This window comes from Entelurus aequoreus, linkage group LG19 (assembly GCF_033978785.1).
Source record: "Entelurus aequoreus isolate RoL-2023_Sb linkage group LG19, RoL_Eaeq_v1.1, whole genome shotgun sequence".
NCBI classification, from domain to species: domain Eukaryota; kingdom Metazoa; phylum Chordata; class Actinopteri; order Syngnathiformes; family Syngnathidae; genus Entelurus; species Entelurus aequoreus.
In genome coordinates this window covers 5,524,449-5,549,387 of record NC_084749.1, presented here as the reverse complement: position 1 = coordinate 5,549,387, position 24,939 = coordinate 5,524,449, and the positions used below count along the sequence as shown (strand labels likewise).

The 24,939-nt window shown below is 38.0% G+C and overlaps 1 protein-coding gene across 2 annotated transcripts in view; it reads left to right on the top strand.

The window, feature by feature from the left end:
• matk (megakaryocyte-associated tyrosine kinase) overlaps nt 1-24,168 on the top strand; it is a 31,991-nt gene extending 7,823 nt beyond the window's left edge. For both annotated transcript variants that reach the window (XM_062027739.1, XM_062027740.1), the window contains exons 4-13: nt 5,567-5,682; nt 5,904-6,123; nt 8,748-8,841; nt 8,905-8,970; nt 10,770-10,869; nt 13,750-13,834; nt 18,740-18,813; nt 18,877-19,078; nt 21,878-21,964; nt 23,733-24,168. In XM_062027739.1, the coding sequence (XP_061883723.1) occupies nt 5,567-5,682; nt 5,904-6,123; nt 8,748-8,841; nt 8,905-8,970; nt 10,770-10,869; nt 13,750-13,834; nt 18,740-18,813; nt 18,877-19,078; nt 21,878-21,964; nt 23,733-23,900 (1,212 nt within the window). In that variant the 3' untranslated portion in view covers nt 23,901-24,168. The remainder of the gene's footprint in view (nt 1-5,566; nt 5,683-5,903; nt 6,124-8,747; nt 8,842-8,904; nt 8,971-10,769; nt 10,870-13,749; nt 13,835-18,739; nt 18,814-18,876; nt 19,079-21,877; nt 21,965-23,732) is intronic.
• The last annotated feature ends 771 nt before the right edge of the window (nt 24,169-24,939 follow it).

Genomic DNA, 24,939 nt, shown 5'->3' with positions numbered 1-24,939 from the left:
TCGATGTCGTCGGCCTTCTCTACCTCCCGGTTCGCTACACCTCTACAGCTGTGGACCGTTTCCCGTTCCACATCACGCGCCGCGGCGAGAACATCATGGGCCTCGACCTCTTCACTAGCCTGGGTTTTACCCTGCAGGACAACAGCGGTATGCGGATTCTACACGTAGCGTCTCCGAGGCAACACGACCAGCCGGAGCTGTTTAACGGCCTGGGCTGCCTCAGCTCATTTACACACAAGCCACTCCTGGACCACAGCGTGCCTCCCGTGGTCCAGCCCCTTCGCCGTGTTCCCCTGGCTTTGCGGGACGGCGTTACGCAGGAGCTTCAACGCCTCCAGGCTGGTGGAATCATAGAGCCCATCGACGCTTCCCCATGGGTGTCCAACATTGTCATCGCCAAGAAGAAGTCGGGCGGACTGAGAGTCTGCGTCGACCTCCGCCAAGTGAACAAGGCAGTGGTGCCTGACAAATATCCTCTTCCTACGACGGAGGAACTCACTACACACTTCCACGGCTCCCGAGTTTTCAGTAAATTGGACTTGCGCCAGGGCTATTTACAAGTCCCTTTACATAAGGAGAGTAGGGACTTGACAGCGTTTATCACCCACACTGGCCTGTACCGCTACACGAGGATGCCTTTTGGGCTCAATTCAGCGCCGAGTTGTTTCCAGAAAATCATGTCCACAATCCTCGCTAGCTGCACTGGGACTGTGGTGTATCTGGATGATATTGTGGTGCATGGGCCAGATGCTGCCACACACGATGCCCGCCTGGAACAGGTTTTCACCGCACTCAAGCGCCACCATGCCACGCTGAACACAGAGAAGTGTGTTTTCGCTGCACCCGCCATAGACTTTGTTGGGTTCCGTGTCTCCGCCGACGGCATCTCGCCTCTCCAGTCGAACGTGGATGCCATCATCGACGTCCCCACTCCTGCGACGGCCTCCCAGGTGGCATCATTTTTGGGGATGACAGCCTACTACATGCGGTTCCTGCCTCAGTACTCCTCCATTACGGCCCCGCTCAGGATGCTGCTCAGGCAGGAGACACCATGGTCTTGGACTCCCAAGTGCCAGGTTGGTTTCGACGAGTTGAAGCGGCTCCTCACCACGTCTCCGATCCTGGCGCACTTCCAACTGGACAGCCCCACATTTGTGACCTGTGATGCTTCCGCAGTGGCTCTAGGTGCCGTTCTGTCACAGATCCATGATGGCGTAGAGAGACCGGTAGCGTTTGCCTCTCGGGCGCTCAGCCCCACTGAGCAGAAATATTCAGTGGGCGAACGGGAGGCACTCGCCTGTATATGGGCATGTGAGCGTTGGCATCTCTACTTATACGGAAGGTCCTTTACTTTACGGACGGACCACCAGGCCCTGACGACCCTGATGTCTACCTCTGGTGTGGGGCACAGGCCCCTCCGTCTTCACAGATGGTCAGACCGTCTGCAGCAGTATGACTTTCAGCTACAATTCACCCCTGGCAGGAATAACGTGGTGGCAGACTACCTGTCCCGTCCTGCCACCACCCAGGGCCCCGCTGTCTCCCCGGAGGACGAAGAAGACGTGGTCCACCTGGTCCACTCACCATTGAAGGACACTGTCTCCCTTCGTGATTTGGAGACGGCCTCAGCAGCCGAGCCTGTCTTCACCATGCTGCGTGACTACATCAGACACGGTTGGCCTTCCCGTGTCCCACCTGAGCTAGAGCCGTATTCCCGTGTGAAGAACGAACTGTCATGCTGGGGTGAGGCCTGCATCGCCCGGGGACACTGCGCTGTTATCCCAGTAGCCCTCAGAGGGTGTGTCTTACAGATGGCACACCAGGGTCACCTTGGCATAGTCAAAGCCAAGCAAAGGTGCCGTGACACAGTGTGGTGGCCCGCCATCGATCGAGACCTGGAGGGACTCATCCGCTCCTGTGCAGCGTGCCTCACCAGTGGGAAGACTGGGCCACCCGCTTCGCCTCCACTCCAGCCCCTGGACTGGCCAACTAAACCGTGGGACCATCTCCAGCTTGATATCTGTGGTGAGCTGCATAATGTGCCACACCACCAGAGGTTTCTTGTGGTGGTCTACGACCTGCATTCCAAGTGGCCTGAGGGGGCTCCCATGGGAACGGTCACCTCTGCTGCCGTCGTCGCCTTCCTGGACCGCCTGTTTTCCCGTTGGGGTTTACCCCGAGCCATCACCACGGACAACGGTCCTCAGTTCCTGTCCTCGGAGTTCACCGCCTACCTTGCCAGCAAGGGTGTTACTCACATCAGAACCTCCGTCTACCACCCCCAGGCAAACGGGGGGGTGGAAAGGTACAACCAATCACTGAAGAATGGACTGCGTGCTCACATGTCCGAGGGATACTCGCTGGAGGCTGCACTGAATCAGACCCTCCTCCACTACAGGGCGACTGTCCACTCTACAACAGGGGTCTCTCCTGCCAGCCTCATGGTGGGTCGAGAGTTTGTGCTTCCCCTGTCGAGACTCCGCCCACCGATGGCCGCGAGCCCGCGACCATGCTCAGCAGCAGTCAAGTCTCGCGTCAAGGGACAACAAACTTCCATGAAGCAAAGGTTCGATCAGAAGCACAGGGCTAAATGGCCAGCTGTCAGAGTGTCGGACTGGGTCAGAGCGCGCCGGCCCCACCGCGCCAACAAACTGTCAACATTCTGGTCTGCTCCATACCAGGTCAGCCGCCAGCTGGGCCCAGCTTCATTTCAGTTAACCGATGGATCCCGTTGGCACGCTAACTGCCTGCGCAAGGTACCTGCCCCTCCTCACCAGCCTCACGTCACAGGGGTGGCACCGAACATTCCCGCATTGGGGCCACGCCCTCCGGTGCCCGATCCAGTGGCAGCACCCCTCGCCCAGGCTGTGCCGGTCGCGCAGTGCCCTGCTCCAGCACCGGCCCCACTGCCGGTCCCCCTTGCTCCTGAGCCTCGGCCTGTTAGGGCCCGTGCACGCCCTGAGCGTTTTCAGGACTTTGTGGCCACCTTCCATACTTGAAGTTTTAAGAGAGGAGGGGAAATGTTGTGTTCATTCAAGTTCATCTTAAATACTGTTCTTATACTTGAATGCCTATTGGTAATGTGTTCTACTGTCTTACTCAGGCTATTTACGTTGTGCCTTTTGATACCTTGAAGCCACCGTAGTTGGGCTGGGCCTTTTGAGGAAGTTACTGAAATAAAGCAGAGTGCTGTTGTGAAGTTGAGCGAGGCTGTTGTGTCTGTTATTTGAACATAACAGCGTGATGTGACAGGTGGTGACAGTACACCTACTTTGAGACAAGAGCAATATTGATGCACTCTTGGTTATGGTTTAAAGTCATACCCAACAATTGCGACAATTACTTTAACTTTTTACTGTCAACTGTGTTTTGTTTTTTAATGATTTCTGCAGGTGGTGTGCCTTTGAATTTTTTCAACGCAAGAAATGTGCCCTGGCTCAAAAAAGGTTGAAAAACACCGCAGTACTGTATCGCAAACAAACATAACGAGGGGTGATACATTAACTGTCTTTATTAACAAGCTAAACGACAAGCTAAACTGTCCTGTACACCGGAAAAAACTCAGCAAGTATATATTTCTAAGTTACAAGTCACAATCCCCATAATAGTATTATTTCAGTGAGACAGACATAAGAACTTGTTTTTAAACAATAGAAAAAATATTACGCACTTATCAGCATCACAAGTTTGTCTAAAGACACAAAACTTCACAATACGAGTAATAATGGCTAATAATAAGTTTGAATTGCTCATTTCAGGATCGTTTATCAGTTTTTAAAGCTTAAATATGTTTTATTTCAAGAAATAAATCTTACGAAGACTTTTGACTTGTTCAATTGGCAGATTTGTGTTGCTCATTACAATCAAAAATACGTTGTTTACATTTTTTTAACTCTTTTTAAGAAGGGCATTTTCTCAAGTGTATGCGCTGCTCTGGTGCCCTCACAAACGATCAAAAATGACAAAAATCCTTAACTTTAACAACCATGTTATATAATTATAATTAACCATTTTATATAACCATATTTATAATTAAAATAATAAACGTTCAAAAAAGTCAAATCCACCCACGTTAACGTCGGCTGAGGAGCTGAAGAGAAAATAGCAGACAAGAAGAGAAGTGTGTGCTCGAGTGCTGCTGAAGGAGAGGTAGTGTCTTTTCCTCTGTTGTGAAATAAGTCTGCTCTGGCATTTTTTCCCGCTTCAGTGATTCTTCCATACTTGTGAGCACTATTAATGTCTTTTTTATTTCTTATTTTTTAACTCCACAGCGATTCCCTCCTTCTCTCCACGCTGGTCTGTTACATTTTTGGGACTCCTATTGAGTTAGCAAAATAGACAAAACTTGCATACAAACATAAGCAGCGACTAGTAGTCCCGGGCAGCAAGTGACTTGGAGGACTGCGACTCTGCAACAAAGCTGCGCCCTGCTTTTTGCCTGCAGGCGGAACACAAAATTACTAATAATAATAGTTAATTTTATTTATTTAGCACTTTTAAAAGGCCCTTAAAGGCGCTTCCACATAATCAACATAAAACATGATCATACGGTACATACAGTATAATAATAAAACAACCAGTGAAAAAGAACAGTGTGTCGTGAGATGGTTTGTCCAGTTTTTAATCGTCTTTTTCAACATTGTGGCACGTTTGGCTCAATCTAAATCCGAAGTGGTTTTCACTGAGGGCCACATGGCAGTTATATTTGGCCCCAGAGGGCCGCTTCTAACAGTGAATACCATTATTACGCAATTTTTTTACTGCATTTTATTAGATTTTTTTTAAACTAAAATGTAAAAAAAATATGGTAAGTTGCAATAATTTCACCTCAAAATGTAATGTATATTACTGTAAATGGAAAAACAGTTCCGCTGTTTTTATGGTAAAAAAAAAAAAAAAAAGGCCGCTCAGTTGCCAGAATTTTACTGTAAAATTTACGTTAGATTTTTACTGTGAATAAAAAAACTCTGCAGTTTTACAGTAAAAGTGTTTTTAGTTAGTTTTTTTTACCGCAAATCAACAAGTGTAGATTTTTGGATGTATTACTGTAAATGCCAAAACAGCACCAAAGTTTATTACAGTAAAAAACGTACTGTTTTTTTCATTCAGAGAAAAATGCTGTAAAAACCACAGGAAATTTCACAATTTGACCATGAAATCTATTGCTGCTTTTACATTGCACAATTTGACGGATAACTTGCTTTGAAATCATTATTATTAATATTTATTTCTATTTAAAAATGGTTTGAATGTTTGATCATATATTTTTGCATAATTAGACAATATGTAAGTTAACATCATTTGCGATTACATGGAGTACATATTTTTTTTTTCTCCCAAAATAGAAAGAAAGAAGTTATTTAGTAAGAAAAGTTACAGTTCTTTATTGATATATTATTTCCTGACTTTCAAGGGCCAAATAAAATCTTTGAGTTTGACACCTGCGATCTAAATGAATCAAAAAGTTTGCAAATAGAGGGGTTTGTAAATGGAGGTTCCACTGTATACCTGAACCTTGAATATAAGAAAGTCAACATACTTATTGCGTGTTGTAATATGGCCCTAGAATAAAGGATACTACAAAGCCCGACATAACTCCACCGGGGAAGAGGGGATCATAAACGGCACCAATGTGCGTGGAAGAGGAGCTCTGCGCGTTGATGCAAGCCTCAGCCTCATGCCGTACGTAAACTGTTCCTTCGAATGCTGACTTCTTCTCACAGGAAACTCAACCGCCACCGCAGTGTCACATCAGGAAGTGTGGCGGCTGACGTAGTGACAGCTCTATTTATGCCGGCGAGGAAACTCACAAACACCCCGCAGGAGTCCGAAGACCGACTTCCTCTGTTTTTTAAATGCCGAATCCAGTCTAAGGCCTGACGTGTGACCTGTCCTTCAGACAGATGGTTTCACGGGAAGATCTCGGGCCCAGATGCCGTCTGCAAGCTGCAGCCGGCGCAGGACGGCCTGTTCCTGGTGCGGGAGTCCATACGTCACCCCGGCGACTACGTGCTGTGTGTGAGTGTGTGTGGGGAGGTCATCCACTACCGTGTGATGCACCAGGACCACCAGCTGACCATTGACAACAAGCAGCACTTCCCCAACCTCATCCACATGATAGAGGTACTTTGTATTCTGTGTGCATCAGAAACCTCCGTGATGCAGTAGTACTAATGTTCACACTGCAGTAGTACTAATGTTCACAATGCAGTAGTACTTGTCAGGTTCAAACACCGAACTATCTATTAAACAAGACAAGAAGCAAAGGAATCAAACAGACAGGATTCAATTTAGCTCACGAGGAGAAACGTCTGGGGCTGCACACTCAGCTCCACCACGCTCTGACGAAAAGATTCCACGCCTCCTCCTTTATTTGGGCCTTTTCTGATTACATAGCTGCAGCTGTTTCTAAGGGGAAGGGGGTCATAAACTGCTGCCGCACTCGGTCAGAAACAGTTCAAAGAAAAGGTGCCTGGAGCGGTGTCAGGTTTTCCCCCTCTCTGCTTTGTAGACCTCGGGTCATGACAAGGTCTTCCTGTGGCTGTCCAATAGATCAAAGAAACCGACACCTCCACGTCGCATCCCATCGCGCACAGTGGAGGTTTACAAGCGGTAGGCCTTTTGCTTGATAAGATCAAAGACAGCTTTTGTCTTCTCGCGGGGCAGCCTGAACTCATGGGAACACAAAGTTTTATGATAACTTATATATAATTATTCTGACAGTACTAATGTTCATGATGCAGTAGTACTAATGTTCACACTGCAGTAGTACTAATGTTCATGATGCAGTAGTACTAATGTTCACACTGCAGTAGTACTAATGTTCATGATGCAGTAGTACTAATGTTCATGATGCAGTAGTACTAATGTTCACACTGCAGTAGTACTAATGTTCACGATGCAGTAGTACTAATGTTCATGATGCAGTAGTACTAATGTTCATGATGCAGTAGTACTAATGTTCATGATGCAGTAGTACTAATGTTCATGATGCAGTAGTACTAATGTTCACGATGCAGTAGTACTAATGTTCACACTGCAGTAGTACTAATGTTCATGATGCAGTAGTACTAATGTTCATGATGCAGTAGTACTAATGTTCATGATGCAGTAGTACTAATGTTCATGATGCAGTAGTACTAATGTTCATGATGCAGTAGTACTAATGTTCACACTGCAGTAGTACTAATGTTCATGATGCAGTAGTACTAATGTTCACGATGCAGTAGTACTAATGTTCACACTGCAGTAGTACTAATGTTCACGATGCAGTAGTACTAATGTTCATGATGCAGTAGTACTAATGTTCATGATGCAGTAGTACTAATGTTCATGATGCAGTAGTACTAATGTTCACACTGCAGTAGTACTAATGTTCATGATGCAGTAGTACTAATGTTCACGATGTAGTAGTACTAATGTTCATGATGCAGTATTACTAATGTTCATGATGCAGTAGTACTAATATTCATGATGCAGTATTACTAATGTTCATGATGCAGTAGTACTAATGTTCATGATGCAGTAGTACTAATGTTCATGATGCAGTAGTACTAATGTTCACACTGCAGTAGTACTAATGTTCATGATGCAGTAGTACTAATGTTCAGGATGCAGTAGTACTAGTGTTCATGATGCAGTAGTACTAGTGTTCATGATGCAGTAGTACTAATGTTCACGCTGCAGTGAAATATTAGGAACAAATCTCAAATCTACAAAGCTAGTTTCCAGCCGTAGTCCCTGGGCAAGAAGTACATCACCGGCAGCAAACAATATACAATAAAAATGTCATCCACAACAAAAAAAACAATTAATTATCAATATTATTGTTTTCATGAATGATAATTTAAACAAGAACTGGTTTATTTGTATTTTATTTTGAAATGTATTTGGGAAAATAGTGTACAGGTATTTGGGATCTGCATAAGTTGCAAAAATGTGAACTGAAACCATGGAGCTATTGCGGAGATATTTGTAAAATAATCTTGCCTAAACGAGCCGTTTGGAATTTGCCTCATTAGTGATGTTTTAGACATTGGTGACGTCAGCGATATATATTTACCCAAAGTGCTGACATTGTAGTCTGACAATGTAATCAATACATTTATTCTTTTTCACTTTCCTCTTGCTGTGGGGCAGACTGGCTCGTACATACACATGCATCCTCCGCTGTTGCCATTTCTACTACAAAGTAGCATACAGTTCGAACCTAATCTGTCAGTCGACTGGCTTTGGAAGCACTAAAAACTACATCATCACTGGACACGCCACGTAAACAAAACGGCGAATCCTGAAGTGAGGGTCAGAAAGCGGCTCGAAAATGGTCTGTGAAACATCATTTATGCTAAATGTTGACCCAAAGAACCAACCTTACATGTTATGTAGACCACAAGGTTTTAAATGTGTAAATGTAGAAAAGAAAAATCATAATATGACCCCCTTACTGAATTATTGTGGCCACTAGATGTCACCAAAACACAATTATCACTCAAGGTCTGTAATACTCTTCTCTGTTTGACTCATTTTACTTGACCAAACGTTTTCACTACTAAATAAAAGTGTATGGTTTGTGCAGATATGAAAAAAAATACTGAAATTGACCTTTTTGGCAATGTTTTGTACCAAAATGTAACCACAGTTAAATGTATTGCATGCTGACAAAAGGCAACGTGACTCATGCGTGATCTTTAAATGAGGAATGATCCAATGTGAGTGTCATCCGACCTTTACTGTTTCCCTCTTTCCAGTTCTACTCTCACAACAAGGGCTCCATTGCTCAAACGCTCCTCAAACCCAAAGCAAAACACGGAGCCAAGTCGGCGGAGACGGAGCTATCCAAAGGTAGGAAAGAAGAATCCTGTGAAGTCTTAATTGATGTCACACGAAATGTGTCTGCTCTTGCAGCTGGATGGCTGCTGGACATCTCCAAACTCACACTGGGGCACAACATTGGAGAAGGGGAGTTTGGTGGTAAGCTTCTTGTATTCGTTGTACTACATACAGTATTATGTATGTTATACAGCAGGGGTCACCAACCTTTTTGAAAGCAAGAGCTACTTCTTGGGTAGTGATTAATGCGAAGGGCTACCAGTTTGATACGCACTTAAATAAATTGCCAGAAATAGCCAATTTGCTCAATTTACCTTTAACTCTGTTATTATAATAATTAATGATATTTACACTTAATCGAACGGTTTAAAAGAGGAGAAAACACGAAAAAAATGACAATAAAATTTTGAAACATAGTTTATCTTCAATTTCGACTCTTTAAAATTCAAAATTCAACCGAAAAAAAGAAGAGAAAAACTAGCTAATTTGAATCTTTTTGAAAAAATTAAAAAAAGAATTTATGGAACATCATTAGTAATTTTTCCTGATTAAGATTAATTTTAGAATTTTGATGACATGTTTTAAATAGGTTAAAATCCAATCTACACTTTGTTAGAATATATAACAAATTGGACCAAGCTATATTTCTAACAAAGACAAATCATTATTTCTTCTAGATTTTCCAGAACAAAAATTTTAAAAGAAATTCAAAAGTCTTTGAAATAAGATTTAAATTTGATTCTACAGATTTTCTAGATTTGCCAGAATATTTTTTTTGAATTTTAATCATAATAAGTTTGAAGAAATATTTCACAAATATTCTTCGTCGAAAAAACAGAAGCTAAAATGAAGAATTAAATTAAAATGTATTTATTATTCTTTACAATAAAAACAATTAATTTACTTGAACATTGATTTAAATTGTCAGGAAAGAAGAGGAAGGAATTTAAAAGGTAAAAAGGTATATGTGTTTAAAAATCCTAAAATCATTTTTAAGGTTGTATTTTTTCTCTAAAATTGTCTTTTTGAAAGTTACAAGAATCAAAGTAAAAAAAAAATTATGAATTTATTTAAACAAGTGAAGACCAAGTCTTTCAAATATTTTCTTGGATTTTCGAATTCTATTTGAGTTTTGTCTCTCTTAGAATTAAAAAATGTTGAGCAAAGCGAGACCAGCTTGCTAGTAAATAAATATAATTTAAAAAATAGAGGCAGCTCACTGGTAAGTGCTGCTATTTGAGCTATTTTTAGAACAGGCCAGCGGGCTACTCATCTGGTCCTTACGGACTACCTGGTGCCCGCGGGCACCGCGTTGGTGACCCCTGTTATACAGTATTATCTGCTCACAGATGGCACCTGGTGGTTGTTTGAGCACACTGCTGCTAGCTCTGGGTAGTCCCACTCTTTAAAGTCATACCCAAAAATTGCGACAACGACTTTTTACTGTCAACTGAGTTTCGTTTTTTAGTGATTTCTGCTGGTCGCGTGCCTCCAGATTTTTTCAACGCAAAAAATGTGCCTTGGCTCAAAAAAGGTTGAAAAACACTGCTCTATTCCATCATAGCTAGTGATACAAAGAATTGCGACATCCAGTGGACACATTTAGAACAGCAGTCTCTTTCATTCAAAAATGTCAGCTCATTCTTGTACTTTGAAAACGTATCTCACGGGTCGGACAAACCCTGTTCGCCCGCGGTCAGGCGTGGTTGCATGCCAATTAAAGAAAGGGATACTATGGCCCTTGAACCAGGTGCTGGTAGTTTGGTGCCAAGGCCTGTTCAATTAAATCTGCATCTCCATAAAGTTGGTCAGCAGCGGGAAGCATGGCGTGCTCTAAAACTCAGACAACACCAGCAGATTTTTCAGTGTTCGGCCCTCAGTGGGAGAAGTTTGAACGCTGCTGTTTTAAGAGATTCATTGTGTATGATTGTGTCCTCCAGCTGTGTTTGAAGGCCAGTATTTGGGCCAGAGGGTGGCAGTCAAGACCATTAAGTGTGATGTCACAGCGCAGGCCTTCCTGCAGGAGACCGCCGTGATGACGTAAGTCTCATCACTTCTTTTTCACTAAGTTGAGGTTTGTGGCCTCTGTTTCACTGCAGTGCATCTCTTCAACCACATTGACATCTGTCAAAAAACTAGATACCGGTACTGTTTATTACTGGTTGTGACAACCTTGTCCACCATTGCACTATATATGCAAAGGCAAACTGTCCATCTTTATCAGTCCGTAGATTTTCTCGATGGATGTTTAAAAAAAAAAATCACTTCTTGGTCTGGTTCTCCCTTATTTCTGTTTATGTGTAGACACTCCAGTCCCGTCAGTTTGCAGTCCCAGGACATTCTTAGTGTGTTGATTCCTAGAGCCAACACGAGTCTTGGTTAAAAAAATTTTTAAAAAGCTTTCAGATTTGCTGCTCCATGGTTATGGAATAAATACAAAAGAATGTGAGGAGACCTGAACTCATCACTTTGGGAATTTCAGGCCATTTTAAAAGATCGAGAAATGTTTTTAAATAGTTTTTATTGAATCCTTTTATCTTTTTACCTATTGCATGTTTTTATGTTTATGTTGTAAGTAATTTGTGCTTTTATCTATAGCAGACCTGGGCCAATTAAGGCCCGTTAAGCTTCTCAATCTGGCCCGTCCGACATTCCCAAATCTTTTTTTTTAGATTTTTAAGATGTAAAGTGTACCGGTAGCTGCCATTATGATGTGCAGTGATGTTTTCTAATGACCGTAAGTCTTCAACTATATTAAGTAGAGATGTCCGATAATATCGGACGATAAATGCTTTAAAATGTAATATCGGAAATTATCGGTATCTGTTTTTTTTATCATCGGTATCGTTTTTGGGGTTTTTTTTGTTTGTTTTTTTTTTGTTTGTTTTTATTAAATCAACATAAAAAACACAAGATACACTTACAATTAGTGCACCAACCCAAAAAACCTCCCTCCCCCATTCACACAAAAGGGTTGTTTCTTTCTGTTATTAATATTCTGCTTCCTACATTATATATCAATATATATCAATACAGTCTGCAAGGGATACAGTCCGTAAGCACACATGATTGTGCGTGCTGCTGCTCCACTAATAGTACTAACCTTTAACACTTCATTTTACTAATTTTCATTAATTACTAGTTTCTATGTAACTGATTTTATATTGTTTTACTTTCTTTTTTATTCAAGAAAATGTTTTTCATTTATTTATCTTATTTTATTTTATTAATTTTAAAAAAAAAAGGACCTTATCTTCACCATACCTGGTTGTCCAAATTAGGTATAATAATGTGTTAATTCCACAACTGTATATATCAGTATCGGTATCGGTTGGTATCGGTAATTAAAGAGTTGGACAATATCGGAATATCGGATATCGGCAAAAAGCCATTAATATCCCTAATATTAAGTATTTCAATGCTTGGAATCTGCATTATATACTAGTTACTATGGTCATCTAATTAGTTACTGTGGTCATCAAATCAGTTACTATTGTAATCTAATTAGTTACTATGGTCAACTAATGAGTTACTATTAGGGATGTCCGATAATGGCTTTTTGCCGATATCCGATATTGTCCAACTCTTAATTACTGATACCGATATCAACCGATACCGATATATACAGTCGTGGAATTAACACATTATTATGCCTAATTTGGACAACCAGGTATGGTGAAGATAAGGTCCTTTTTTAAAAAAAATAATAAAATAAAATAAGATAAATACATTCTAAACATTTTCTTGAATAAAAAAGAAAGTAAAACAATATAAAAACAGTTACATAGAAACTAGTAATGAATGAAAATTAGTAAAATTAACTGTTAAATGTTAGTACTACTTCAGCAGCACGCACAATCATGTGTGCTTACGGACTGTATCCCTTGCAGACTGTATTGATATATATTGATATATAATGTAGGAAGCAGAATATTAATAACAGAAAGAAACAACCCTTTTGTGTGAATGAGTGTAAATGGGGGAGGGAGGTTTTTTGGGTTGGTGCACTAATTGTAAGTGTATCTTGTGTTTTTTATGTTGATTTAATTTAGAAAATAAATAAATAAAAAAACGATATCGATAATGAAAAAAACGATACCGATAATTTCCGATATTACATTTTAAAGCATTTATCGGCCGATAATATTGGCCTGCCGACATCTCTAGTTACTATGGTAATCTAATTAGTTACTATGGTCATCAAATTAGCTACTATTTTAATCTAATGAGTTACTATGATCTACTAATTAGTTACTATGGTAATCAAATTAGTTAGTATGGTAATCTAATTAGTTACTGTGGTAATATAATTAGTTACTATGGTCATCTAATTAGTTACAGCAGCTCAGACGAGGCACCAAGCAGTGTGGGTGGGGAGTGTTTCCACAGAGTGTTCCCAGAGCCTGAAATGTGGGTGTCAGGGACAGACGTGGAAGGAGATTTTTTCAACAAAGTTCTAAAGCTTAGTGATATATCAGACTGTAGGTGTTTTTTTTAACCCTTCGTGTTCATATTTCGCTGCTTGTTGCATTTTTGTAGCGTTTCGCTTGATTGTATAAATGTGTCAATCGAGCGTTCATGTTGTCAATATTCAGTGTTTTATCCTTCATAGCTAATATTGTTAATCACACATTTTTTATTTTCATGTACATTATTGTGAGGTTTTGCATTAGTGTTCCTAAAAATAGATATACCGGCCCCCAGACACATTTTTTTCTCTAAATTTGGCCCCCCGCGTCAAAGTAATTGCCCAGGCCTGATGTTTAGTGTGTGACTGCTGCTGTATTGATGAAACCTGTTTTTTGCTGCCCCTTTTGGCCAGGTCGCTCTTGTAAAAGAGATTTTCATCTCAGTGTTTTTTTCTTTTACTTGGTTGAATAAAGTTTTCACTCATGTTGAGTTCGCTTTGTTTCCTTCCAGGAAGTTGAAGCATAAAAACCTGGTGGGCTTGCTGGGTGTCATCTTGCACAAAGGCCTCCTCATCATCACAGAGCTCATGACGAAGGTGCGTGCATCTTCCAATAATTCATGGAGAGCATGAATCAGCTTTTTCTTTTCACTATACTCTAAAGCAGGGGTCACCAACCTTTTTGAAACCAAGAGCTACTTCTTGGGTAGTGATTAATGCGAAGGGCTACCATTTTGATACACACTTCAATAAATTGCCAGAAATAGCCAATTTGCTCAATTTACCTTTAACTCTATGTTATTATTAATAATTAATTATATTTACACTTAATTGAACGGTTTAAAAGAGGAGAAAACACGAAAAAAATGACAATTAAATTTTGAAACATAGTTTATCTTCAATTTCGAATCTTTAAAATTCTAAACTCAACCGAAAAAAAGAAGACAAAAACTTGAAAAAATAATTTATGGAACATCATTAGTAATTTTTCCTGATTAAGATTAATTTTAGAATTTTGATGACATGTTTTAAATAGGTTAAAATCCAATCTGCACTTTGTTAGAATATATAACAAATTGGACCAAGCTATATTTCTAACAAAGACAAATCATTATTTCTTCTAGATTTTCCAGAACAAAAATTTTAAAATAAATTCAAAGGCTTTGAAATAAGATTTAAATTTGATTCTACAGATTTTCTAGATTTGCCAGAATAATTTTTTTGAATTTTAATCATAATAAGTTTGAAGAAATATTTAACAAATATTCTTCGTCGAAAAAACAGAAGCTAAAATGAAGAATTAAATTACAATTTATTTATTATTCTTTACAATAAAAAAAATACATTTACTTGAACATTGATTTAAATTGTCAGGAAAGAAGAAGAAGAACTTAAAAGGTAAAAAGGTATATGTGTTTAAAAATCCTAAAATCATTTTTAAGGTTGTATTTTTTCTCTAAATTTGTCTTTCTGAAAGTTCTAAGAAGCAAAGTAAAAAAATTAATGAATTTATTTCAACAAGTGAAGACCAAGTCTTTAAAATATTTTCTTGGATTTTCAAATTCTATTTGAGTTTTGTCTCTCTTAGAATTAAAAATGTTGGGCAAAGCGAGACCAGCTTGCTAGTAAATAAATACAATTTAAAAAATAGAGGCAGCTCACTGGTAAGTGCTGCTATTTGAGCTATTTTTAGAACAGGCCAGCGGGCTACTCGTCTGGTCCTTACGGGCTACCTGGTGCCCGCGGGCACCGCGTTGGTGACCCCTGCTCTAAAGGCACACTTTGGGTGCCCCTGATAAATAAATAAAAATACTCTATACATTTTAGCAAAGCTGTACTTGCTGCAGACTGCCTCACTTTTATTCTTAAAAAAATGTCATCTGTAAGTTGTTGTTTTTTTTAAATTCTCACCAAGCTTGCTACAAACGTTATCAATAACATCACACCATTATTTTTTATTTTCTTTCAATGAAATATTCTAATAATACAATAATGTTTATAGGTTAAAAAAATATGGGCATAATTAATAGCTAAATACTGTATATAAAAATAATAATAATGGAGATAAAGAGAAAGGATATGATGGAATAAGCTCTGCTTCACCCCCCCCCCCCTTTTCAAACATGGTTATATCTATAAAATTCAAGTTTTTTTTTTTTTAAAGCATGTTCTATATTGACGTGTCCAAACTGTTTCCAGCCAGGGCCGCATACAATTTTTTTTAATAATGTCTATCGTTTTGATGCATTTTGTATGTGTATTGCAAATTATATTTATATAGCGCTTTTCTCTAGAGACTCAAAGCGCTTTACATAGTGAAACCCATTATCTACATCAGGGGTGTCCAGACTTTGACTTGGGGGCCGCATTGGGTTAAAAACAATTGGTCGAAGGCCAAAATAATATATATATATATATATATATATATATATATATATATATATATATATATATATATATATATATATATATATATATATATATATATATATATATATATATATATATATATATATATATATATATATATATATATATATATATATATATATATATATATTAGGGCTGCAACAACTAATCGATTAAATCGATTAAAATCGATTATTAAAATAGTTGCCGATTAATTTAGTCATCGATTCGTTGGATCTATGCTATGGCGCATGCGCAGAGTTTTTTTTTTTTTTAATAAACCTTTATTTATAAACTGCAACATGTACAAACAGCTGAGAAAAAATAATCAAAATAAGTATGGTGCCAGTATTTTTTTCAATAAAATACTGGATAGGATAGAAATGTAGTTTGTCTCTTTTATCCGATTATTAATCGATTAATCGAAGTAATAATCGACAGATCAATCGATTATCAAATTAATCGTTAGTTGCAGCCCTAATATACAGTGGGGCAAAAAAGTATTTTAGTCAGCCACCCATTGACAATCAATGGGTGGCTGACTAAATACTTTTTTGCCCCACTGTATATATATATATATATATATATATATATATATATATATATATATATATATATATATATATATATATATATATATATATATATATATATACATACAGTACAGGCCAAAAGTTTGGACACACCTTCTCATTCAATGTGTTTTCTCTATTTTCATGACTATTTACATTGTAGATTGTCACATCAAAACTACGAATGAACACATGGGGAGTTATGTACTTAACAAAAAAGGTGAAATAACGGAAAACATGTTTTATATTCTAGTTTCTTAAAAATAGCCACCCTTTGTGTGTATATGTATATAAATATATATGTGTCTATATATGTATAGTGCAGGGGTGGGCAATTAATTTTCACCGGGGGCCGCATAAGCAACCCGAGCACTGCTGGAGGGCCACACGACAATATTTCAATTAAATTTTGCTCAATATTATTTTTGATATACCGTAAGATAAATAATAATGATGATAATAATAATAATAATTAATAATAATGATAATAATTTAATTTAACCTAACTTAACTTTATACAAAAGCAGATTGCTTTTGATGGTCACTTTATCCTGCATTATCCAACATTTTTCCCCATCAGATTTGGACAACCATATGTTGTTAAAAAGAGTTTTTAATCATATTTATTTTATATTGTTTTTTATATTGGTTTTATATGTAATTGTTTTTTCTTTTTATTCAGTCATTGGTGGAGCTAAGGATAATATTTGAATATTGTTTGTAATATTGTTGTGCAGCACTTTGGAAACATTTTGTTGTTTAAATGTGCTATATAAATAAAGTGGATTGGATTGTCACACCTGCCAGCTTGTCCCAACACGCATTTACCTCTGTGAACAAGTCATTACCTGTGGTTGTCTCTTTAATTGACTGCATCAGAGCTCTCATCCAAAGTTAGCGAAAAATAGTCCATGTCTCCGGGCATATCAGCGCAACAAAGTCCAATAAGCACTCCTTAATAAACTCTCCGTCAGAAAACGCCTTACTTTTTCTGGCGCTTTTGTGAGAAATGACGAAACTTGTCCTGACGGCTGCATCTCTGGGGGTGTGAAATATGGCACAAAGTCCTTGTTGGGTTTGCAGTTTTACCATCAACGCATCAGCCTCCCTTGCGCGCGCTTCATCAGACACATTCCGGTATTTTCCCTCGTGTTTCTTCGTGTAGTGGCGATTAAAATGATATTTAAACACAGCAACCTGTGTACCACACATTAAGCACACGGCTTTACCATTAATTTATGTAAAGAAATACTTGGCAGTCCACGTCTTGTTGGAAACACGCCATTCCTCATCAACTTTTCTCTTTTTAGCGTCTCATCACTTGTCTCTATGCACCTTCACTCACAGGTTCCCCCCGGACATACGGCATAAATAACACATTTCAAAATAAAAGCAGCACAGTTGTATTGCGCGCACGACATAGATGTTTTTTCAACTTTATTTTGTAATTTGTAATTGCGCCGTTCAATTCACTCACAATCGCACACGCGCATACGTCCACACGGAAGTAATACAAATAACGCTTTTCAAAACAAAAGCAGCACCGTTGTATTGCACACTCGACATAGATACTTTTTAAAATTTATTTTGTCATTTATGATTGGCCTCACGCGGGCCGGACAGGGATGCGCAAAGGGCCGGATGCGGCCCGCGGGCCGTACAATGCCCAGGTCTGGTATAGTGGATATGTATATGTATGTATAGTGTCAGGTTTAAACACCAAACTATCTAAACAGGACAAGAAGTAAGGAATGAAACAGAGACAGGATTCAATTTAGCTCATGAGGAGAGCGCGTGGACCTGCGCCGTCGTACAGTGTCACCCCACGCTCTGAGGAAAAAGTTCCAGCGCCTCCCCATTTATTTGGGCATTCCCTGATTACATAGCTGAAGCTGCTTCTAAGGGGAGAGGTGACACTATGCAGCAGCCTCGCACTGGGTCATAAACAGTTCAAACAAAATGTGCTTGGAGCGGTGTCAGGTTTGCCCCTTCTCTGCTCGTCCGTCTTATCTTCTTGGAGATTTCGGGTCCTGATAAGGCTGTCCAGATCTGAAACACAGACACTTCTACGGCGAGGCGCATTCCATCGTACACAGTGGAGATTTTACAAGCTGTCCGCCTTTGCTTGATAAGAACAAGGACAGCTTTGTCTTCACGCAGGGCAACCTGAACTGCAAGCAAACAAGTTGTGTGATAACTTATATACAATTATTCTGACATATGTAATTGTTTATATATGTATAGTGTATATGTGTGTGTATATATATATATATAGGTGTATATAACTATGCCTTGTAGACATAGTTTAGAATAATAATGTATAATATATTAACAATATACAATATAATAATTAGAGATTTATAAATAAATAATAGCCCCTGAATCATAATTGAATGGTGAGGGGCCCAAAGATTCCCACCTCTATGGAGCATTTTGGCCTAGAGCCACATATTGTATTTTATAACATTTCCAGTGCAAATAATGTTAATTGTTATTGAAGCAAATAATTGTTATGTTGCAGGGAAACCTGGCAAACTTTCTCCGGACAAGAGGCCGTTCGGTCATCAGCCGTGTGCAGCTGCTCGTCTTCGCACTGTAAGTACAGCAGGTGCATGTGCAGCACCACCAAGTCAGCCTGACCGTGCCCTGCGTCCACAGTCACGTGTGTGAGGGAATGGAGTACCTGGAGTCCAAGAAGCTGGTGCACAGAGACTTGGCCGCTCGCAACATCCTGGTCTCGCACGACACTGTGGCCAAGGTCAGCGACTTTGGGCTGACTCGGGCCGCCTCCAAGGTGTCGGACAACCAGCGTGCCAAACTGCCCGTTCGATGGAGCGCCCCAGAGGCGCTGAGTACGGAGGTCAGTGGACGGAATGCTCTACATCGGTTATTAGCGGTTACTTCAGTGGCACCTCGACTTAAGAGTGTCTTGAGATAAGAGCAGTCTCTCGGCTAATTGTTATGCTTTAAGTTGCAAGCTAACGTTTGAGTTACCAGCATCCTCGCCATCCTCGAGAGATGGACATAAACTTTGTTTTCCGACCATAGGAAGGAAGAACGTGAGTGTGAAGGACGGCGCTGAGAAGAAGAATTGGATGATTTTCATTGAATTAAAGAAAGAAATCGTGAAAAACATGACAGTGTGTAGCGAGCTAACTTGGTGAAGCAACTTGAGCGTAGCAGAAAAAAGTTGTTAAAATAATATCTAAACGGCAGACATTTATACATGAAAATATGGAAAAGCTGCTGATGGTGTGTTTGATGGAGAAGCGGCTCGAACGAAATACCGTAGAAGTCCACTCTCCAAGGTGAATGTTGTACATTATTATTACATTACTTCATAAAACTACATGTATTTGTACTACATTCTATAATATTTATATATATGTTACATGGATACTTTGTGACAGTGTATTTATACCACATTACTGTATGTTGTTACATGGATACTTTGTGACAGTGTATTTATACCACATTACTATATGTTGTTACATGGATACTTTGTGACAGTGTATTTATACCACATTACTATATGTTGTTACATGGATACTTTGTGACAGTGTATTTATACCACATTACTGTATGTTGTTACATGGATACTATGTGACAGTGTATTTATACCACATTACTATATGTTGTTACATGGATACTTTGTGACAGTGTATTTATACCACATTACTATATGTTGTTACATGGATACTCTGTGACAGTGTATTTATACCACATTACTGTATGTTGTTACATGGACACTTTGTGACAGTGTATTTATACCACATTACTGTATGTTGTTACATGGATACTATGTGACAGTGTATTTATACCACATTACTGTATGTTGTTACATGGATACTTTGTGACAGTGTATTTATACCACATTACTATATGTTGTTACATGGATACTTTGTGACAGTGTATTTATACCACATTACTGTATGTTGTTACATGGACACTTTGTGACAGTGTATTTATACCACATTACTGTATGTTGTTACATGGATACTATGTGACAGTGTATTTATATCACATTACTGTATGTTGTTACATGGATACTTTGTGACAGTGTATTTATACCACATTACTGTATGTTGTTACATGGATACTTTGTGACAGTGTATTTATACCACATTACTATATGTTGTTACATGGATACTTTGTGACAGTGTATTTATACCACATTACTGTATGTTGTTACATGGATACTTTGTGACAGTGTATTTATACCACATTACTATATGTTGTTACATGGATACTTTGTGACAGTGTATTTATACCACATTACTATATGTTGTTACATGGATACTTTGTGACAGTGTATTTATACCACATTACTATATGTTGTTACATGGATACTTTGTGACAGTGTATTTATACCACATTACTATATGTTGTTACATGGATACTTTGTGACAGTGTATTTATACCACATTACTATATGTTGTTACATGGATACTCTGTGACAGTGTATTTATACCACATTACTATATGTTGTTACATGGATACTCTGTGACAGTGTATTTATACCACATTACTATATGTTGTTACATGGATACTTTGTGACAGTGTATTTATACCACATTACTATATGTTGTTACATGGATACTCTGTGACAGTGTATTTATACCACATTACTGTATGTTGTTACATGGACACTTTGTGACAGTGTATTTATACCACATTACTGTATGTTGTTACATGGATACTTTGTGACAGTGTATTTATACCACATTACTGTATGTTGTTACATGGACACTTTGTGACAGTGTATTTATACCACATTACTGTATGTTGTTACATGGATACTATGTGACAGTGTATTTATACCACATTACTGTATGTTGTTACATGGATACTTTGTGACAGTGTATTTATACCACATTACTATATGTTGTTACATGGATACTTTGTGACAGTGTATTTATACCACATTACTATATGTTGTTACATGGATACTTTGTGACAGTGTATTTATACCACATTACTGTATGTTGTTACATGGATACTTTGTGACAGTGTATTTATACCACATTACTATATGTTGTTACATGGATACTTTGTGACAGTGTATTTATACCACATTACTATATGTTGTTACATGGATACTCCGTGACAGTGTATTTATACCACATTACTGTATGTTGTTACATGGATACTTTGTGACAGTGTATTTATACCACATTACTATATGTTGTTACATGGATACTTTGTGACAGTGTATTTATACCACATTACTATATGTTGTTACATGGATACTCTGTGACAGTGTATTTATACCACATTACTATATGTTGTTACATGGATACTTTGTGACAGTGTATTTATACCACATTACTATATGTTGTTACATGGATACTCTGTGACAGTGTATTTATACCACATTACTATATGTTGTTACATGGATACTTTGTGACAGTGTATTTATATCACATTACTGTATGTTGTTACATGGATACTTTGTGACAGTGTATTTATACCACATTACTATATGTTGTTACATGGATACTTTGTGACAGTGTATTTATACCACATTACTGTATGTTGTTACATAGATACTCTGTGACAGTGTATTTATGCCACATCAATCAGAAGTATTTCCTTTGTGTGGGCTCTCATGTCATTGTGCAGGCGTACCTAATGTTGTGACTTTGTCCCCATACCGCAGAAGTTCTCCACCAAGTCAGACGTTTGGAGTTATGGCGTCCTCCTGTGGGAGATCTTCTCTTATGGTCGCCAACCCTACCCAAAGATGGTATGTGCTCTCAGGGCGTTTAATTTGAGCAGCTGTGTCAGAAAAGTTCCAGGACTGTGCTAAAAGACATATTTCATGTCTAAACTGGAGTCCCAACACACTTTCCCAGCCTGCCTTCTTTATTGATCCAAGATCCTCTCACAGCCATCTTGATGTGTGGCTGCAGCTTTCCATTTTTTTAGTCATCCACTAATCTAGCCATTAATCTAGTAATTGGATAAACACACTTTATAGCCTTATTGCGTATTTTAGGGAAAATAGTTGAAATAAGCAAATATTTTTGTATTTGTCACATCCTTCATTAACTTTAATTTACTTTTTGTGACCATCTTTTACCTTGTTTTACCTTCTATATTCCTTTTTACCGTTTATTTATCTTATTCTACCTATTATTTACCTTTTATACCTTCTTTTTAACCTTCTATTTACCTTATTTTAACTTTTGTTGACCTTCTTTTACCTGCTATTTATGTGTTTTTAACTTCTATTTCCTTTTTTTACCTTCTACTTAACTTATTTGACCTTTTATTTACAATATTTACTTATTTAAACATTTTGTTTTTCTTTTACCATTTATCTTATTTTACCTTTTGTTTACCTTATTTTTCCTTCTATATTCTTTATTTTTACTTCTATTTACATGCATTTACCTTTCATTTATATTATTTTACCTTCTATATAACTTCTCTTACCTTTTATTACCTTCTGCTTACCTTCTATTTATCTTCTTTTACCTTTTATTTATATTTTAGCTTTTATCTAATTTTACATTTTATTTTAAAGTCTTTTACCTTCTATTTGCCTTTTATACCTTCTATTTATCTTAATTGACCTTATTTTACCTTTTATTTATCTTTTGAATCTTCTATTTACGTTATTTTACCTTTTATTGACCTTCTTTTACCTTCTATTTACGTTGTTTTCTTTTTACCTTCTATAGTCCTTTTTTGTACCTTCTACCTAACTTATTTTTCCTTCCATATTCCTTGTTTTTACTTCTATTTACCTTCATTTACCTTTCATTTATATTCTTTCACCTTCTATATAACTTCCCTTACCTTATATTTACCTTGTGTTTGCCATTTTGTACCTTCTTTTCATCTTCTTTTACCTTTTATTTATCTTTTAGCTTTTATATAATTTTACATTTTCTTATCTTTACCTTTTGTTGACTTTTTTTTAACCCTCTATTTAACTAATTGTACCTTCTAAATTCCTTCTTTTACATTCTATTTAGCTTTTACTTTCTATTTACCTTTTTTTTACCTTTTATTTATCTTCTTTTGTCTTTTATTTATTGTTTACCTTTAATTTACCTTCTTTTACCTTCTATTTGACTTTGTTTACCTATTATTTACCTTGTTTGATCTTTTATTTACTTTTAACTTTTATTTACCTTTTTTTTTGCCTTATATATACTTTATTTGACCTTGCGTCCATTTTTCACCATACACAGGGGTTCTTGGGGAGTAACTAATTGTTTAACGTGCAAAACAAAATCTTAATTGTGTTTAATAATTTAGTATTTAGTAGTATTGAGTATTGTTATGGGGTTAATGGTATCAAAAATAAGCATATTTGGGCTTATTTTGCTTATTTTGGGCTAACAGTGATATTATTGATATGAATATTTACTTCCTACATTGAGAGAGTACATGCAGAGAACTCCACAAAACATACTTCAATTCTCCAAGATGCGGAGGAGCACTTTGATCTGGAAGAGAAATGATTTCATAGCCAAGTTTCTTCTTCCCTTCCTGTGGCCCAGTCTCTGCAGGAGGTGAAAGAGCGAGTGGCGGGCGGCCACCGCATGGAGGCTCCGAGCGACTGCCCCCCCGCTGTGTACGCCCTCATGACCATTTGCTGGGACAAGGAGCCTCGCAGGAGACCCGCTTTCCACAAAGTCAGGGAGAAACTGGAGCAAGAGACGCCTTGAAGAGTTCTGAGAGCGTCAGGTTTGGAGGTGGATGTCCCACACGACATGTTGATAAGCTATTTTCTGATGAACATTGTGGAATATAAAACAATCCGTGTGTAATACAGTCCTGTAATAATGCACACACACACTCGCCAGTATAGTTGACCCATTGGAGCGTTTCTTCTCCATAGTTGGATACCACCAACCATTCAGGATTACCCTATATAATATGTATCCTCTTCATTTGGAGATGTTTATTGACTGTAGTAATAAATATTTATGTTCCTGCTTATGAATAGTTTTTGCCACTGTATTTATTATTGTATTGTTTTTATATGCCTTGCCTTTTAGCCATTGTTGTATCGCTTTAGCATTCGGTCGTCTTTTTTCTTAAAGCGATTTCAGCGTTCGACCCTTCAAGCAATTTAGATTAACCTGTTTGTCCTTTTTAGTGTTTTATCATTTAATCTGTTTTCACCTTTTAGAATTTAAAACGTTTAGGCTTCAATCTGTCATTTGACATGTATAGCGTTCTATTGTTAGATCTATTATTCTATGGACTTAGAGTTTTGTCATTGTAGCATTTTAACTTGTTAGCCTTCTATCATTCCATTCCAAGAGTTCAGGCCGCCAACGTTGAGCTTTAACGTACACCAGAGGTGTCCAAACATTTTCCTCCAAGGGCCACACAATGAAAAATCAAAGCATGCGGGGGCCATTTTAATAGCTGTCATTTGTAAACCAGTACAATATATATTGAATCCCCTCGTTGTTGTGTTTTAAAGGTCTCAGTCAAAGTGTAAAAAATAACTCGTACAATTATTTTTTTATTTAATTGTTTTACTTTCAACGCCCAAGTATCTATAGATCCACTTCATGTCCATCTGTTGCCATAAAGTTTTTTATGCACTTTTTTTTTAACCTGTTTTAATGGCAAAAACACAAAATATGCAAACATTTCCCCAAAAAATTTTTTTAAAGGGAAATATGTAATGTGAAGTAATTTGAGCTTTAAATAGATAAATAATCCATAACAATATTGTTTTTTTAATATATG